At 39.3% G+C, this 18,909-nt stretch overlaps 1 protein-coding gene across 3 annotated transcripts in view; it reads left to right on the top strand.

Moving 5' to 3' along the window:
- Window positions 1-18,909, top strand: part of LOC135219431 (uncharacterized) — a 751,318-nt gene that overhangs the window by 370,575 nt on the left and 361,834 nt on the right. For all 3 annotated transcript variants that reach the window (XM_064256210.1, XM_064256211.1, XM_064256209.1), the window contains one exon: window positions 9,923-11,449. In XM_064256210.1, coding sequence (XP_064112280.1) covers window positions 9,923-11,449 — 1,527 coding nt within the window. The remainder of the gene's footprint in view (window positions 1-9,922; window positions 11,450-18,909) is intronic.

Raw genomic sequence — 18,909 nt, 5'->3', positions numbered from 1 at the left:
GTGACTACTCTCCGCCGCAAAAAAGATCAAAGACGCAAGATGTCGCACGGGAGGCCTGTGTCTTTGATCTCAGGGAAGAGGACGCTTCACGTCCTTTCTCTTTTGCTGCTTTGCGGTCGTCACCTGAGAGTTTTGCTGCATGGACGCCTCAAAAGAGAACCAGGACGTCATCAGACGATGACGTCTTTGAACCCCCCTGTCGCTCCAAGAATAGAGCTGTGAAGGGACAGGTGAGAAGGAATAGGGCTTTCTCTCGCTCCTCTCCTTCTCATAGTATCAGCTTTTCACCTGAAAAGGAACATTCTAGAAAAGAGGGTCATCCGTTTGATGCAACATCGACTTGCTTCGTTGCCGACTGGGAGACAGGCAGAACCGCGTCCTAGAAGAAAAGATGATATATTGCCATTAAAAGATCTAAGCGGTCTCCCGCAACTGCGGATCACTCTTCTCTTTCACCGGTTGCTACGCCTTCTAGATTAGTGCGTCTCACCTGCCGTTATGTAAAAAACATGAGAAACTTCCTCCTTAAGATTCTTATATCGAGAGGAAGAAAGCTCTCCCTACTATTCAAGGGGTTCCCCTCTCTTATTATAGGGTCTCTTTTTATCCGTAAACTGACGTTATTTTTGTTGCAAACCAAGGTGTGTTGCAAGCTGAGATACTCGACGCTCCTAGTTCGACCCTGAGGGAGCGTGGTGTTTACAAGCGTGACGTTTCTATAGATGCTAAGCTGGACGCTTATTTAGACACCAAGCGTGACGCTCGGCTGGACGCCAAGCGTGGCGCTCGGCTGGATGTCAAGCGTGACGCTCGGCTGGACGCTGAGCGTGACGCTCAGATGGACGTTGAGCGTGACGCTCGAATGGACGTTTTGTGGACATTCATCAGGATCACAACGTGATATTTGTCTGCAAGCTCGTCGACAATCTGACTTTCGTAGAGACTCCCATCGAGAGAGTGCAAGAAATTATTACCTCTATATCGGAATTTTTAGTGACTAATATTCAGAAAGCACCTATTACGTCACAACAGCAATCTTCATCAAGGATTGAATCGAAAGGATTTATATCACCGTCTTCAGGAGTCCCCTCTGCCGCTCATATAGAAGAAGGACGACTTAGTAGGATGTCAGAAGAAACTGACGAGGACCACCTTCTACGTCAGCTTCGTCTGATTATTAGGTATTGGTTCTTTTGCTTCGAGCTTCAGTTGGAGACGAATTCCAACCTGTGGCTCCTCGCTATCCTCCTTCTCAGTTTTCGTTATCGAAAACCGACAAGATTCCTGGTTTGTTCATAAAACTTGCCCGGCGGATGTATGTATAGCTGTGTTTCTCTGAAATACAGCTATATACATGTATATATTTATCTGCCGGGTAAGTATGAACAAACTTTTTTGTATCTTAACAATATCATAATTGTTAAAAGGAAGAAGTCTCTTTCAACGAAAATAGCTTTTAAAAAAGGTTCAAGATTGGATGGAGTCGAGAAAAGCACAAAGAAAGACTTCTTTGCCCAGCCTCTGTCAAGACTATGCGGCAAGGCAGGCATTAGGTGGGATACAAGTAAACATATTGGTGTAAGAATTCTCGCATCGGAATAAGGTGACTTTTCCAGTCTGGTCGACGCTCCAAGGAGGTCTCTCCTTTCGTCAACAAAAGTTGCGCGAACTCCTGATGAAATGGACTACCATCGGAAGAGCTCTCATTCATTAGTCAGAGTCTCTTCCACGAAATAGAATGAAGGTATAATAACATAAGAAGTTTGTACTGTCATTTTCGGTCCTCGGTTTTCACTTGAGAAGATTCCTCGATTAATTTTAATTCGTTCGTTTGGAAGAACGAATACAGTATATTTTCACTCTCTCTCTTCCTTGCAGAAGAAAGAATGTAGTAGAGAATTAGCTGTCCAAGTGATTACAATACTTATGTATTTTATCTTTGCGTTATATTACTACTGTATGGATTAAGTCATGTGCGCACATCGTAATTACTGATACGGATAGTAACCGAAAGGACTCGTATTCTAAGTGTACTTAATCGGTCCTTCCTGCAAACTTCCAGGAGTTTCCGGTGTAAGGACAACGCTAAAATGTATTGTTACAACAACACCAACTCAGCTTCTGCATCTAGCGTATTCGGTTTCGCTTAAATATGCCTGCTTGAGAATTCTCTTCTAATCAATAATAGTAACAGACCTATTCCTTTGTAGAATAGAGTAGCTGGTAACTCAGGCAGAGTAGTGCGAGACGACCATGGATAGCTGCTGTCGTTGTAGATGACGCAGTATATTTAATCGGTACTCCCTGCAACCTTCCAGGAGTTTCCGATTTAGTTTTTGGATATTTAAGCGTAGTGTTATGACAACACAAAATCAGCTTCTGTATTTAGCGGATTCTGTCTCGCTTAAATATGCCAACTCGAGAGTTTCGTGCTGTTCAAATAATGAAAAATCTATTCCTTCGTAATATGGAGTAGCTGGCAACTCAGGCATAATACTACGAGAAGTTGAACGTAAGCTGCTGTCACCCAACTCGGTATCAGCTAGCTTGCTGTTGTGCACGGTCTTTTAAGTCTCTCTCTCCCGCGGGATTGATTGACGAACCGTATCTCTGCCCTGCAATCATGGACTTTGCCTAGGATTGAGGGAGATTCTAACATGCATTGAATAAACATTGCCTTCGTTTGCGAAACTATTTTTAACAGAGATATCTATTAGGCTTTTTGGTACTGTTTACTGCACTGTAACAGAATTCTGTACGAGTTTACCGCAGCATAGCATTATAATAATGCTCTCCTAATTATGAAGAGCGCAGCCTTCTTAGGGAAGGAAGCATGCTTAAGAGAGGTAATGGATGAATCTGCTGGGGACCATTTCCTCGCTGAAGAAGCTTCTTTTCCCTGAAAGGACTGCAATTCAGACCTCTACAGTTTTGTACTTCCGGAAAACTGAAGTAACATCAAAGATCGAGTAATGATTCTGAACATCTCTCAGTAGTTCAATGATCACCTCAGGTGATAGCGAGATGGTGCCAGGCATCCTGACAGAGGTTCAGAGGTCCTGCGACATAATCTAAAAGAATTGGAAGCAATTTGGTTGACTCTCCAGTTCCTCGAAGAATGAGTTTTGGCCGAGTGGTTCAGATCAACTCTGACAATTCCACAGCTCTCTCACATCTCAAGAAGAGAGAGCCATTGATGGCCACAGGCACGGAGCGTATCGATCCTCCAGAGGTTAGCTGCACGATTGAAGGAAGTCCGTGCAAAGCTTCTCTATCGACGGCAGCAACTACTGACGTCTGAGTATTCTTTCCTTAGAAGTATGGCAAAAGTCGTGGGCTACTCTAATAGCCTCACTTCGAGAGGTATCTCTAAACCGTTCGGCTCTGAGTCTGACTGCGTTCAGACTGTCAAGAAAGTGACCAGGATAAGAGGTTTTTTCAAGACTAATGGCTAGTGTCATTACCAAGATAAAGCAGTTCTGCCTATCTTGCAGTGTACCAATCGGAATGGGCCGTTTCTGGAGATAGGGCAGGAAGAATGGTTTTTCCTCCACCTCGACCTTTGTGAATTACATTACCATCTTCCCTTTCCGTCGGAAGAAGGGGATGTACTAGCAGTCTCAACTATTGTAGAATACGGAAGTACGTAGGTTGTTGGCGGCCTTTACGCTCAGATATTTGGATCTGCCAAACAACAAAGCCCTTTACGATCTATGAGGTCTGTGGAAATCTCGAAATTGTAGAATATTTCCTGTGTAACTTTTTGCATGTGACCAAAATTCTAACCACTCTAGATAAGACAAAGAGGGTTAGTGAGATTTAATACATCATCAGAGGTTTTGGCTTTAGAGGACATAATGCGGTGTGTTCTCTAAGCCTTTTGTTTTTACAAAGAATGAAAACCTGTTTAATCCTTGGCCCAGAAGCTTGGAAATCAAGGGGTGCTATGGATTATTAGGCAAGAAACAGAGAGAGTCCTGTGACCTGTCAGGGCCCTCAAGTTTTATCTAGTTAAAACTAAAGAAAGTGGAGGTCCTTCGGACAATCTACGGTGTTTCGTAAAAAGACCAGACTTGCCCAGGTCGAAGAACACCCTGGCGTTATTGTTGATGAGTTCTTTTAAAGAAGCTCATTCGTCATGTTTGGACAAAGATTTGAAATCTTTTAACTGAATGTTCACAAGGTGAGGGCGCGGCCTCGGAAGCATTTCAGTAGAGCATGGCACTCAGTATCATCCTGAGTGCCACGTTTTAGCGAAGCAACTTGTGTTCATTTCACAATACCTGCGGGATGTGAAGACGACATATAAGATTTGCTGCTCGCTGGGGCCATACGTGTCTACAGACACAATCTTGGGGGCAAGAAGTATCACTCATCCTATCCTATAGAAAATGGTTAGGAAGAGTTGTTAATTATGTTTATTGGGTCGGCTGCCAGTGGCGGTCTTCTCAATCCTTAAGCCTTAGTTAGATATCCTTAACTTTGGCTAGGTTGGTCAGGTGGTGATATATATTACTTCTTAGCCCTCATGGTATGGTCAACATAGTCTAGTCACATTGTGGTCACGCTCCCGTTGACAGATCATCTAGAACTCGCCAGCTACATAGGTCACTACCTTGCTGGAGACTCGTAGTAAAGCAGTAGCAGACTTGGGTGACAATAATCACGAAGTCAGCTATGCTAACAGGTAAGGAACCAAGATGTCAATCATCTGCACGCAATGTGTTTCCTAAAATCCTTTTCTGTCCCTCCCCACCTCCAAAGGTGGGATTCAGCTATATATATATCTGCTGGGTAAGTTTCATGAACAAAATGATATTGTTAAGATACAATAAAGTTTGTTCATACTTACCTGGCAGATATATATATAGCTGTATTTCTCCGAAGTCCGACAGAAATTTCAAAACTCCCGGCACACGCAGTGGTCGGCCAGGTGGTTAGTACCCATTCCCGCCGCTGGGAGGCGGGAGTCAGGAACCATTCCCATTTTCTATCCAGATTTTCTATTCCCACTGTCTCCTGAGGGGAGGTGGGTGGGTACTCTGATTATATATATCTGCCAGGTAAGTATGAACAAACTTTATTGTATCTTAACAATATCATGTTTGTAATTGTAGCACCTTGGGACCATTATCAGCGACTTTGCATAGTATGGGTTCAGGAAGCATAGGAATTTCCACTACTTCTCTTCGCCTTGAAATAAGGTGTCGAGTTTTGGGAAGCCTGGAGTACCCACCAGTTTCATTGGATGGGTTGTAGTTTCTTTTGGTGTTGTCTGGTTGTTTTGTTTACAGACAGTCCCTGGTTATCAGCGAGGCTTCCGTTCTCAGAGGAGTGCTGGTAAGCGAAAGCTGCCATTAACCAAAAATGCGATTTATAGCGTTCATAACTGGGATCACCATTAACCAACCGAGTCTGCCAATAACCAGGGACTGCCTGTATTGGTACTACACCCTGGGCAAGGGCCCTTCTTTATGTTTTGCTAGCTATTGGTCATGTCTTTGCTGCAAAGCTCCCACTTACGTATAGGCACCCCATGGCTCAACTGCCCCGCCACTGCAGGTTAAGATTAGCACTAGCCTGAAGCAGTTTTCACCTGCATTAGCTCTCTTACCAAAGAAGGAAATGACAAGCATTGTTTTAATGCTAGTAATTTTTTTTTCAGTCATTACCATTCTCTAATGTTTTGGAGTAGAATATGTCCATGTATCCCACCTCTATTCATTGTGGGATTCAGCTATGTAATTGATAAGTTACTTATATGAAAATTATCTTTTATGTAGGCAACTTACCAAGTAGTTACATAGCTATAGTTTCTAAAACCGTCAGCAGCTAGAATTTTTGAAATTCGCGGAAGCGCTAGTTTGTTTTGGTCAGGTGATACCCCCGCCCACAATCGGGGGAGTGAGGAACCAACACCATCCAAAAGTCAGTTGTTTCTGCTGGCTGGTACTGTCAACACAGTTTCAGTAGCAGCGGAATTTTTGGAATTCTTTGCCATCGCTCATTGTTGGAGTTATTTGGTGAAGTACTCTGAATATTGGAAGTTTTGTTTTTGGTGATAGCTATTTAGGAATTGAAATAGTTTTAAATATTTTTGCACCGAAATTCACTAGTTTTGAATTGGTCTACATAATGTCAGACACTAGTTCATCTGGGATTAGGTATTGTAGTAAAGGCTGCAATTCTAGGATCGCTAAAGTGGGTAGTGATCCACATTCAATTTGCACAGGTTGTAGAGGACAGACTTGTACACCAGATCAAACTTGTGGGGAGTGTATTAATTGGGATCAAAGAACTTTGAAGATCTTAACTAGTTACACGAACAAGTTCGAGAGAGATAAAAAGAGAAAAGTGGCTTCTAGAGCTAAAGCAAAAAGCTTAATTAGTCAGCAATTGTCTAATGATAATTTGTCTCATTCTGAACCTTCCCCTCCACCTGTCATTCCCAGCCCTAATCTTGGCGCTCTCTCACCCTAACCCGATGCTTTGGCCAATTTAGAGGTAAGAGTCGATTATGCTCCAAGCAATGGAGAAATTAGGAGCATCCGTGAAAACCCTATTGGACAAGGTAAGTGGCGAAGGGGAGTACAAGTGTAAGTGTGGTGGAGGAGGTGGCTGTTCGGCCCACTGATTCTCCTAGGCAAAGGTCCCTGTCAAACTTCCCAGAACCTGGGAGGAGGCAAACTGGTAGCCCAAGGGAGGTTAGTGGGGTCTGCCCACGAGCAGTCGCCCCCTCAGGCGATTCTGTTGACAAATCCTAGATCGCCAGAGCGCCATTGGAAAGGCGTCTCTAAAGGAGTACCGCTGTCTTCTAGTGCTTCCAGCTCCGGGGAGTCCTCTCCCAGACGCCAGTGGCGATTCCATGACGAGTCCCATCCATTGAAAACGAGGGCTCGTAAGTTGTCTCCCTCTCCAGTCCCCTGTAAAAAGGCTAGCCCTTTACGGAAGGAGCAGCCTTCGTGTAGTTTTTGGGGCTCTCCAGAGAGATTCTCTCAGGATACGGCAGGAGAGGGACGTCGTAGTGAGAGGATCACATCCTCTAAGTCTAAGTCGTTGTCGAGAAAGTCTTCCTCTAGCAGACGTTCAGAGGTGATGAGTACGGGGAAGAGTAGACTTCCGGAGATGTCTTCAGCCCCGGTCCGCACCTGTAATACTGAAGGATAGGTAAGAGTGCCATCAGTCCCTCCTGTAATTCCCGAGACTCCTGGGAGACATCTTCAGCGTTTGGAGCATGAGAACCTGTTTAGATAAGGGGATTAGAGACAGTTCCGCGGAACTAGCCTCTCTCTTCATGTTAGGTATCCTAAAGAAGAGAGAAATATGGTGTTCTTTTACATCGAAGGGAGTATCTCGTACCCAAAAGTCTGCCTTGTTGTATTCGCCCTTGGATAAGAAGCACCTGTTTCCAGAAGAGACAGTAGTGCTAGTTGCCTCCGAATTGCAGAAGAAAGCAACACAGGATCTTCTCTCGCATTCCACTAAAAGGACTAGAGAAAATATCCCTAGTGTACGCCCCTCGCCAGCCAGCCGAGGACAACCCTTTCGGGGCAGGGGATTAGGTCGATATTTCCCAAGATCAAGGGGCAGAACACGTTTCAACTTTAAATCTATTAACCCTTTAACGCCGATTAGACGTATTAAACGTCGATATAAATTGTCTGTTGGGTGCCGATTGAACGTATGGCACGTCGATATAAAAAAGTATTTTAAAAATAAGCGGAAAAATAGTTATAGGTGTACTAGGCGAAAACTTTTGAATCACGCGCCTTGGGGGATGCTGGGAGCTCACGGATCAAGGCGTTGTTTTGTTTACAATCTTTACCCAGGTACGCAAGCGCAAATTTCTTTCTTCTCGCACTAAAAAGTATCGGCGACACATCTCAGAAATTATTTCGTCACTTTGACATAATTTTTGCACCATTTTATATTAGCCATTACATGGAGTATTATATATGAAAATGTGCGCAATTTCATGTAGAATACAACTAAAAACAACTCATGATTGTAGCTTTTATCAGTTTTGAAATATTTTCATATAAATAATGATAAGTGCCAAAATATCAACCTTGTAAACAGGAGAGTCGGATTCTCCAAAGACTATACAGTCTGCTTGTTCACCTTTGGCTTCCTAGTTAAGAACGAGGATCCTAGTAAGCCATGGCCTTGCTCTTTTTAATAAGGAACTTGATGGATATCCTTGGCCTGGATGGAAAAAAAAAAAAAAAAAAAAAGTCCATTGCCCAGTCAGAGCATTGAGGTACTACCTGGATAGAAAAAGAATCCCTCTCGTCTCCTGTCCAAGAACGTTCTCTCACTCTTCATTAGAGACCTGATATCCGAAGCTCATTTCCGGATACAGAAGAACTCCTTTCTGTTGTGTAAAGTCAGAGCTATTGCCAACTCCTTCAAGCACAATTTGTCACTTTCTGTGATCTTCAATCAACATATTGGAGGAGTAAATCAATTTTTGAGTCACATAATTTAAAAGAAATAGAAGTAGTTTTTGAAAATTGCAGTGCCCTTGGTCCATTGGTGGTGGCTGGCATTGTATTGGGTGAGGAAGCATAGGAGAGACACATCTCTCTTATATGTATCTTTTCCATGTTATAGGGATGTCAAGTTTTTTTGAGAAGCCTGGCAGTTACTTGGTACCTGGAGGACCCACCAATTCATTGGTAGGTTAGTAGTTTTTTATATTTTCATTGGTCGGATAGTGACAGGTAATTCTCTGGTCTTGTTCTTTTGGTACTGTGGCCAGAACGAGGACATATATCCTTTGTATTATGTCTTGTCAACGGCAGGCATCTCCCCCATTGCAAGACTTCCACTGATGTAGAGGCAGCTCCCGCATACTGCCGTGCCACTCCAGGATGAGATGAGCACCACCAGAAGCAGTTCTCCTGCTGTAGCTCTCTTATCAGGTAAGCAGCGACAAACACCATGCAAGTGTTAGCCAGTTTTCTAGTTCAGCTATATCACTCCTCAGTGCATTGAATTAGTATCATCCTTTCATCCCAACCCCTTGCAATGTGGAATTCATCGAAGTAATTGCTAGGTAAATTACTTCTATAAAAATGATATTTTTATAATAAAATGAAGTTTTATGATATACTTACCAAGTAATTACTAAATCAGAACCTGCCCTCTTCCCCTCTCATGGACTTAAGGCAACAAATAAGAATGATGCAGTTGGCTTCAGTCACTCACTACTTCCAGCTGCAGTGGGCGGCACCTGTCACTCCCGCATAGCAACAGTCATTTGTTAGCAAATTTTAAAAATTAGGATGCCATGCTGTGAGCATAATCGTTAGATAAGTAGGTAATTACTTGGTAAGTATATTATAAAACTTCATTTTACTGTAAAAATATCTTATCAAGTGAACTTTGTTTTTTTTTTTTTTTTTTTTAACATATGTGGATAGGCAAGGTAAATTGTAAGGTTTAAGCCATGGATTAGGGTTATCAGACATTGGAAAATGAAGTATATAACTGCCAAATACTCTGTACCCCTTAAACTAAAATTCTTAATAACTGGCTATTTTAACAGTTCAGTGGCTAGTTTAATACAAAACAAGACAAATTAGTGATGATATTAGAGGTATGGCCTATAGAAAAATGTGTGAATTGGTGAAAGTTCCTGCAGAAACGTGAAAAATGTGTTCCAGGAAAACCTGAGACAAAGTGAAGTGCCAAAAAATGGGGCAGTGCTGTATAGTATATTTCTGATAATCTCTATTTTTCCCATTTCTTCGATCCCTTAACTTTTTGGTTTGTTAAACAAGAGTTGGCTTTAGATGTAGGTGGAATATCTATTTTTGGGCCATTGGCAGGTAAAATTTATGCCAGTTTGTTACAGAATTTAAAATGCTAATTGAAAATTGTGTTCTGAAATTTTAAAATGCTAATTGAAACTTTTCAGGATTTCGTTATGGATAAAAGACGTGTTGCAAGAATTCCCAGTATCTTTGATTCTGATGATGAAGAAGATGATACTTCTCAAAATACTGGTTTCTCACAGGAAGACAACTCAGATGGTGATGATCATTGTAAGTCACCAGTTGCTGGACAATCATGTGTTGAGGAATCAACTTCAAGGATGGCAAGGGAAGAAAATGAAGAGATGTCAGATGTGGAAGATGAGAACAAAAGTGAAAATGACTCCAGTCATGGTGAAAGTAAAACCAGTGTAAAAGACAATGACGGAGATGATGAACAGGATGCATTAGACACAGATGAAGAGCAAAATTCTAAGAATTTCGAGGAGGTCACAGATAGGGGTTCTGCTCTTAGTTATAATGTGGATGATGAAGAAATTTTGGAAGAGGAAGAAGGTGAAGTTGTAAAAGATAATGATAGTAGTGCTGTAAATGAGGTTGAAGATGAGAAAGAACCCCTTGATGAGGACGAAGATATGGAATATAGAGGGGATAGTAATGGTGTTAATGATTCAAATGATAATAGTGATGAATTTGGTGAAGTGGAGGAGCATGAAAATTTGGTTGATGAAGAGTTTCTTTCTGATGAGGAAATGGATGATAAAGATGAGGAGGACGAGGAAGACTTTGAAGAGGAATTAGTAAGTGTTGAAGGTAATGAGGTTAATAAACATGATCAAGAAGAAGGTGACGATGAAATGGAAGATTTTGATGATCTAGAAGACCTAAATGATGCAGAAGATAATACTGAAGATATAGAGGAAGGGGACGAGACTGAAAATGAATTGGAGGATGATGAAGGTATTGGTGCTAGAATGGATGAAAATGACACTGGAGTTGTTAGAGATGATGTTACTGATGAAGAGTCATTAATTGATGAGGAAGAAGAAGCAGCTATGGTAGAAAATGAGGCAAATGATAGTTTAGAGACTTCAACTAGTGACAAGGATATTGAAGAAACTGAAGAAGTTTGTAGTAATGGTGAATTGATTGAAGAAGTTTGCAGTAATGATGAATTGGTTGAAGAAGTTGGCAGTACTGAGGAATTAGTTGAAGTTGGTAGTAGTGGTGAAAGGATGGATAAAAAACGTAGTAGTACGTGTGAAATTTCTGATAGTTGTAAGGTTGGTGATGAAGCAGGCACCAACAGTGTTGACAATGACAAGGAAGAAGAGTTTGATAATAAAGATGACAGCTCTGTCTATGAAGACGGAAGTGATGGCTATATCATTGATTTGAATGGCAGTGAAGAGGAAAGTGGTCAAGAGGGTACAAAGCTTGAGGATAGAGAAGATATAATTGATTCTTCAACCTCCTGTTCTTCTTTTGGCTCAGAGGGCAAATCAAAGTTTGTAAAGACTAAGGAGGTCTCTCAAACAAATTTAGAACCTGAAATAACAAATCAGAATGATGACATGGAAAATTCTCCCAAACCTCCAGAAACAATGGAGGTTACTAGTGAATTTGCTTCAGATCAGACAGCTATGAAGGAAAATGTACTCAAAGACAAGGTAAGTTTATGACTTAATTTTTTCCTCATTTCATGTTGCTTTTGGTACTAATAGGTGTTTTAATTTTCTTTTCATAGCATATAGCTTTGCTGTGAATAATATTACACATAGGATTAGAAATCAGTCTTTGAATCTCGGTTAAAAACAAGTGATGGTGTTGTAAGATATTAAGCCCTTCATGATGATATATGTTTTGTCTTTGGTAGAATTTGAATTGATCGTTTATGTAGGACTACTCTCAGCAAAAAGCTGGATTGGTCATTGAAGCTTGTTAACCCTTAAACGCCGACTGGACGTATTTTACGTCGACATTTTTTGTCTCTCGGGTGCCGACTGGACGTATTTTACGTCGACATACAAAGGTTTTTTTAAAAATTCGCGGAAAAATACTTTTAGGCCTACCAGCCGAAAACTCTTGAATCACGCGCCTTGGGGGATGCTGGGAGTTCACGGATCAAGGTGTTGTTTTGTTTACAATCGTTACGCAGGCGCGCAAGCGTGAATTTCTTTCTTGCCGCACTAAAAAGTATCTGTGACACATCTCGGAAATTATTTCGTCACTTTGACATAATTTTTTTACCATTTTAAATTAGCCGTTACATGGAGTATTATATATGAAAATGTGCGCATTTTTATGTAAAATACAACAAAAAAATACTCATGATTGTAGCTTTTATCAGTTTTGAGATATTTTCATATAAATAACGATAAGTGCCAAAATTTCAACCTTCGGTCAACTTTGACTCTACTGAAATGGTCGAAAAACGCAATTGTAAGCTAAAACTCTTATATTTTAGTAATATTCAATCATTTACCTTAATTTTGCAACTAATTGGAAGTCTCTAGCACAATATTTCGATTATGGTGAATTTATGAAAAAACTTTTTCCTTACGTCCGCGCGGTAACTCTTCCGAAAAAAATCATACATGCGATTGTGGTAATGTTTGCACCATTTTAAATTAGCCGTTACATAAAGTTTTATATATGAAAATGTGCAAAATTTCATGCACAATACAACTACAATAAAAATCCATGGTTGTAGCTTTTATCAATTTTGAAATATTTTCATATAAAAAATGATGTGACAAATGTTCAACCTTCGGTCAACTTTGACTCTACCGAAATGGTCGAAAAACACAATTGTAAGCTAAAACGCTTATATTCTAGTAATATTCAAGCATTTACCTTCATTTTGCAACAAATTGGAAGTCTCTAGCACAATATTTCGATTTATGGTGAATTTATGAAAAAAATAACATTTTCTTTACGTCCGCGCGGTAACTCTTCCGAAAAAATCATACGTGCGATTGTGGTAATGTTTGCACCATTTTAAATTAGCCGTTACATAAAGTTTTATATATGAAAATGTGCGCAATTTCATGTATAATACAACCAAAAATAGTTGAAGGTTGTAGCTTTTCTCATTTTTGAAATATTTGCATATAAATCACGATAAATAGAAAAAAACCCACGTTCGGTCAAATTTGACTCTACCGAAATGGTCGAAAAACGCAATTGTAAGATAAAACTCTTACAGTCTAGTAATATTCAGTCATTTATCTTCATTGTGAAACAAATTCGAAGTCTCTAGCACAATATTTAAATTTATGGTGAATTTAAAAAAAAAACTTTCCTTCCCTCCGCGCGCGGATTCCCCGCCACAAATCTCCGAAATGCGTACATATCATTCTCGGAATATTTGCTCCGTTTCATATTAGGCATTTCATAGAGTTTTATATATGAAAATGTGCGCAATTTCATGTAGAATAAAACGAAAAATATTTGAAAGTTGTAGCTTTTCTTATTTCCGAAATAATTGCATATAAAAAAATATATATAAAAAAATTTGACATTCGGTCAACTTTAACTCGTCAGATATGGTCAAAAACTGCATTTGTAAGCTAATATTCTTACAGTATAGTAATATTCAATCATTTGTCTTCATTTTGAAAGAAATTGGAAGTCTCTAGGACAATATGTAGATTTATGGTGAATTTTTGAAAAAATTATTTGTTTACGTCCGCACGTTACGAATTCATGCATTATTTTGTGATAATATTTTCGCTGTGTTGGTTTTATCGTTTTACAATGTGTTATATACCAAAATGATCGCAATTTAGTGTACATTACAACGAAAAAAAATGTAACTTGTTACCTTTAACCGTTTTGCGCACAGCGCGATTTGAATACAATTACGTATATATGAAATTTCGTTTTTGCGCTATCATATATCGCATTATTTATATATGATAATGATAATTTTTTTAATTTCTGATAGTTGCATACTAAACTTCAGGCAATGACAAAAAAAGGAGCCAAAAATGAACTCTTAATCTTGAAAACTAACCGCGCTGTGATTTTTTGAAAAAAATATTTTTTCCGCTTCCGCGCTCACTCTGAAACGTCTCCGGCACACGGGAGACATTTTTTTTTTTACCGCTTCGGCGTTTAAGGGTTAACTACGTAGTCGAGTGCAAGCAGTAAATTGGTTGCAGGTTCAGTATGGTACCTATCTACTCACCTTCCTGCAGACCCTTAATATTTCTTCAGCTGGTGTCAGGTTAAGACATCTCAGTTGCTGTGTGACTTTATCTTATCTTATTATAGTTGAAACTGCTCTCATACTAAGTTTTTGCAAATAATTTCTATCTTGTTTGCTATTTTGACTATTCTAATGTGGAAGATAAAAAAGAAATTTGTGCATGTGTGACCTCTTCCTTCTGTAGGGGTGTGTTGGTTGCCTGTTGTTTGTGTTTTTACTGGAAATACTACAAAACTAAGGGAAAGAGGCCAAAGAAGACTCTGAAAGGGTGGGAATTAATACTCCTCCCTTTATGCTGATACCCTTCCTTAGCATGACTTCTACTAAGATTTCTGATTCCTCTGCTTAGTACTATGTTGTCCTCTGAAGTATCCAAACATTTTTGAGATTTGTCCATTGGCTCACCATGTTGGTTAGACTGACATTGTCTTCCAAAGAGGTCAAGGTGAAGTTTTGAAGGTGTTGATGTAGTTTTCGAAGCTTGGTTTGGAAGATGTAGACCTTTATCTAGCACCAGTTAGGGAACCTGTGGTTAAGTTCATGGCCTATTTCAAACCAAGTTTTGACCAAAGGTGCCTGACTTTATGAAAATTACACTAAGTTTCCTCAGCCCTTTGGACTCAAAGAGCATAGCAGCGTAAATATGCTGCCTTGCAATTTTACTTTTTAGGAAAAGGCAGTGGGCCCACCGCCAATAACTGGAAACTGCTGCATTGCAGGTGGATTTTTTAGTCAAAGGTGAGGCCCACTGCCAATAACAGTTGTTAGTTATAGCAAGGGCATGCGGCCGTAAAAAACCCCTTTGCCAAACAATAAACCATGCCTGATGGTGTAAGGAATACGAATGCAGCTAGGGCGTCCTCATAAGCGAAGCTCGTCAGAATCCCCCAACTAGCGTGATAAATGGGCGAAGGGGTACTGCAGGGTTCACGACTGTGGCCAAAGAAGTTAGTGAAAGAGTGGAAGAAAAGTGCAGCTATGTGTAGCGTTGGTAGACTAGCAGGGAGATACTAGATGTGTAAAGGCGGAGGATAAATTTTTGTGTGTGCAGGAGACTAGGTGGAAAGGGAGTGGAACCAGAGAGATACGAAATGGGTATATGTAAGCTCTATTACAGCGGGTCATGAGAGGGAAGAAATGGAGTTGGAATTATAGTAAGTAACAACTGTTAAGGAAAAAGTGGTAGAAGTAAAGAGTTTTAAGTGTTGGGCTTTTAAAGATTCCAATAATAATTGTGGACAAAAGTAGTAAATATAACATCACCTTACACTCTTCAGAGCAAGAGGAGGAATTATTTATAGAAGAGTTTGAGGCTGTCATTAGAACAGTGAAAGAGGAGGAGTAACTATTAATAGGAGCTAATGTGAATAGCAGGGTGGGAGAGAGATGAGGTATGCGTGAGGAGGTACACGGAGGCCATAGGTTGGGAAGAAATGAAGATTGGGATTATATATTGGATATTTCTCAGAGTTTTGAATTGGCATGTATGAACACATGATTTCAGAAGTTGGATAAGTACTCGATAACGTATGAAATGGAGGAGTGCAAAGCCAAGTAGATAACATCCTGTTAGAGGAGCCGACAAAAGCAATGTGATAGACTGCTAAGTGGTCTTGGGAGAAGCATGTGTTAAACGACATAGGTTGGTGGTGATGGATTTGAAAATGAGAGGTAGGAAACCCGAAAAGAGAAAGGGGCCATCTAGAATTAAGATTTGGGACCTTAAAGGAGGAAAGGGGGAGCAGTTTAGGAGGACTGTGAGAGATAGGTGACTGGAAAGGGGAAACAGAATTTGGACATGGTAACAGAGTGGAAAATGTCTGGGCAGACATGAGAGAAACATGTATGAGGGAAGCAGAGGAACTGGTGGGAAGAACCAGCATACATGGAGTGTCAAGAGGAGAAAGATGGTGGTGGAATGGGAGGTGCAAAAATCAATTTAAAGAAAATCAAAAGCATTTAAGGACTAGAAAATACGGCATGCACAGTGTGCAGAGGAATGGTACAGAGAAGAGGAAAGAGATACAAGGAGGGTAAGTATGGCTGATGGAAGGGCGGCAGAGCAGCTAAATGAAAGACTAGGAACAAGAGAAGGAGAAAAGGATTATAAGGTTTCAAACTTGAGGAAAAGGCAGAGACAGGATTTAGGTAAATTGGGTGTCATCAAGGATATATACCAATTGGAATTACAGTCCAACCTCTTAAATACGGAAACCTTGGGACCAGGCCACTGCAGGACCACAGAAAATCCCAGAATATAGAATAAATCCCTAAAAATTTAAGCCCTTAGGTAAACACAGTGTTACAAGGCAATTCCACATACAATTAGCCTAGTTTCTAGTTTAGCCTACTATTTGGCTAAGTTCTGACACTGCTTTATCATTTTATTACTCATATATTTTCCTTTTATCATTTTATAACTTTATACTATATAATTTTCTGTAAAATAGTGTTCCTAATTAACACATTTAGCCTACATTCCTGAGTTAGCCTAATCGTAAGTCAAGTACGTAGTACAGTACTAAACTTTTCAGAATCTGCACATTATTATTGGTAACTTTTATATCCTAAATTTCGTATCTTCATAATTATTGCAATTAGTTTCTTTGCCATTTATTTTCATTGTAGAGGGTAATGAGATGAAAATAATTAACAGATTTTGGCGATCACAGCACAGGCAGTCACTGGTTATCAGCGGTCTCAGTTAACCCTTAAACGCCGAAGCGGTATTTTAAAAATCGTCTCCTGTATGCCGGCGGCGTGCGCGAGTGAGCGCCGAAGCGGAAAAAATATTTTTTTCAAAAAATCACAGCAGGCTTAGTTTTCAAGATTAAGAGTTCATTTTTGGCTCCTTTTTTTGTCATTGCCTGAAGTATAGTATACAACCATCAGAAATGAAAAAAAATATCATTATCATATATAAATATCGGGATATATGACCGCGAAAAAAATTTCATATATAATTGTATACAAATTGCGTTGTGAGCAAAACAATTAAAGCTAACAAGGTAATTTTTTTTGTATTGTACACTAAATTGCAATCATTTTGGTATATAATACATTGTAAAATGATCAAGGCAACACAGAGAAAATATTATCACAAAATTATGCATGAATTCGTAATGCGCGGTCGTAAAAAAAGCTGTTTTCAAAAATTCACCATAAATCTAAATATTGTGCTAGAGACATCCTGTATGTTGCAAAATAAAGGTAATTGATTGAATATTACTAGACTGTAAGTGTTGTAGCTCACAATAACAGTTTTCGACCATTTCGGTCGAGTTAAAGTTGACCAAAGGACAAATTTTTTCTATTTATCGTTATTTATATGAAAATATTTCAAAACTGATAAAAGCTACAACCATAGGTTGTTTTTTTGTTGTATTCTGCATGAAATTGTGCACATTTTCATATATAAAACTTTATGTAATGGCTAATTTGAAATGGTGCAAACATTACGACAATCGGACAACAAAATTTATGATTTTTTCGGGAGAGTTACCGAGCAGACGTAAGGAAAAAGTTTTTTTTCATAAATTCAAAATAAATTAAAATATTGTGCTAGAGACTTCCAATTTGTTTCAAAATAAAGGTAAATGATTGAATATTACTAGAATATAAGAGTTTTAGCTTACAATTTGCCATTTTTTTCAAAAACTTGCCAATAAGCGTTCAAAGTTGACGACCGAAGGTTGAAATTTTGGCACTTATCGTTATTTATATGAAAATATTTCAAAACTGATAAAAGCTACAACCATGAGTTGTTTTTGTTGTATTCTACATAAAATTTGGCACATTTTTTCATATAAAATACTCCATGTAACGGCTAATATAAAATGGTGCAAAAATTATGTCAAAGTGACGAAATAATTTCAGAGATGTGTCGCTGATACTTTTTAGTGCGAGAAGAAAGAAATTTGTGCTTGCGCGCCTGGGTAACAATTGTAAACAAAACAACGCCTTGATCCATGAGCTCCCAGCATCCCCCAAGGCGTGTGATTCAAAAGTTTTCGCCTAGTAGGCCTATAACTATTTTTCCGCGAATTTAAAAAAAAAAACTTTTATATCTACGTACTATACGTCCAATCGGCACCCAACAGACAATTTATATCGACGTTTAATACGTCCAATCGGCGTTAAAGGGTTAATGTGATCTGGTTTATGGGGCTTGTCTAGTGCCATAAAATCAGCGATTTATCTCGCCATAAGAACCGAGTTTCAGTTATTGGTGCCATAAGGTGCTGATGATAGTTACGGCACCTTAACATACCTAACAGAAGCACCATTAACCGAAACTTGGCACCATAAGCACCATAAATTGCCAAGTTTCAGTTAATGGCAGTTTTTCCTTATCAACGCCCTTCCAAGAACAGAACCCCCACTGATAACGGGACTGCCTGTACATTTGAACGTAGCCGTCAAAGCGTAAACAAAGCATGTCACCATCTATTAAGGAAAATGAACACTACACTAATTGCTAATGAAATAAAAATTTTTTAGCATAGATAAAGATTTATTCTTGCACTTCTTATCTCTAGTATCATTTGATCTCATGGGATCTCTAACATCATCTAATCTCATGTGTGGCATATCGAATGGGTAAATACACAGTTACATGAAAGAAATTATCAAAACTGTATCACCTGTCTTTGAAGCACACACACAGTAAGGAATTCGTGCAATGCCAAATGTTTCATTGTTTTGATTAAAAGTTTTGACTTGGTTGAGCCTCCTCAAGTGTAGTAGTAGTTGAAAAAATATATCTATTAAATTAAAGTTAATATCAAAAACATATTTGACTTTATATATTTTCATAACTAACAAATATTTCCATGACAACAAAGGAGATATGGCATAATTTTTACTGTTTTGAAGTTGTAAACACTACATATGTGGTGTCATCCTGGTGGTGACACA

This window comes from Macrobrachium nipponense, chromosome 1 (assembly GCF_015104395.2).
Source record: "Macrobrachium nipponense isolate FS-2020 chromosome 1, ASM1510439v2, whole genome shotgun sequence".
Taxonomy (NCBI): domain Eukaryota; kingdom Metazoa; phylum Arthropoda; class Malacostraca; order Decapoda; family Palaemonidae; genus Macrobrachium; species Macrobrachium nipponense.
Note: the sequence above shows the minus strand (reverse complement) of the source record. Positions and strands in the feature narration are given on the sequence as shown.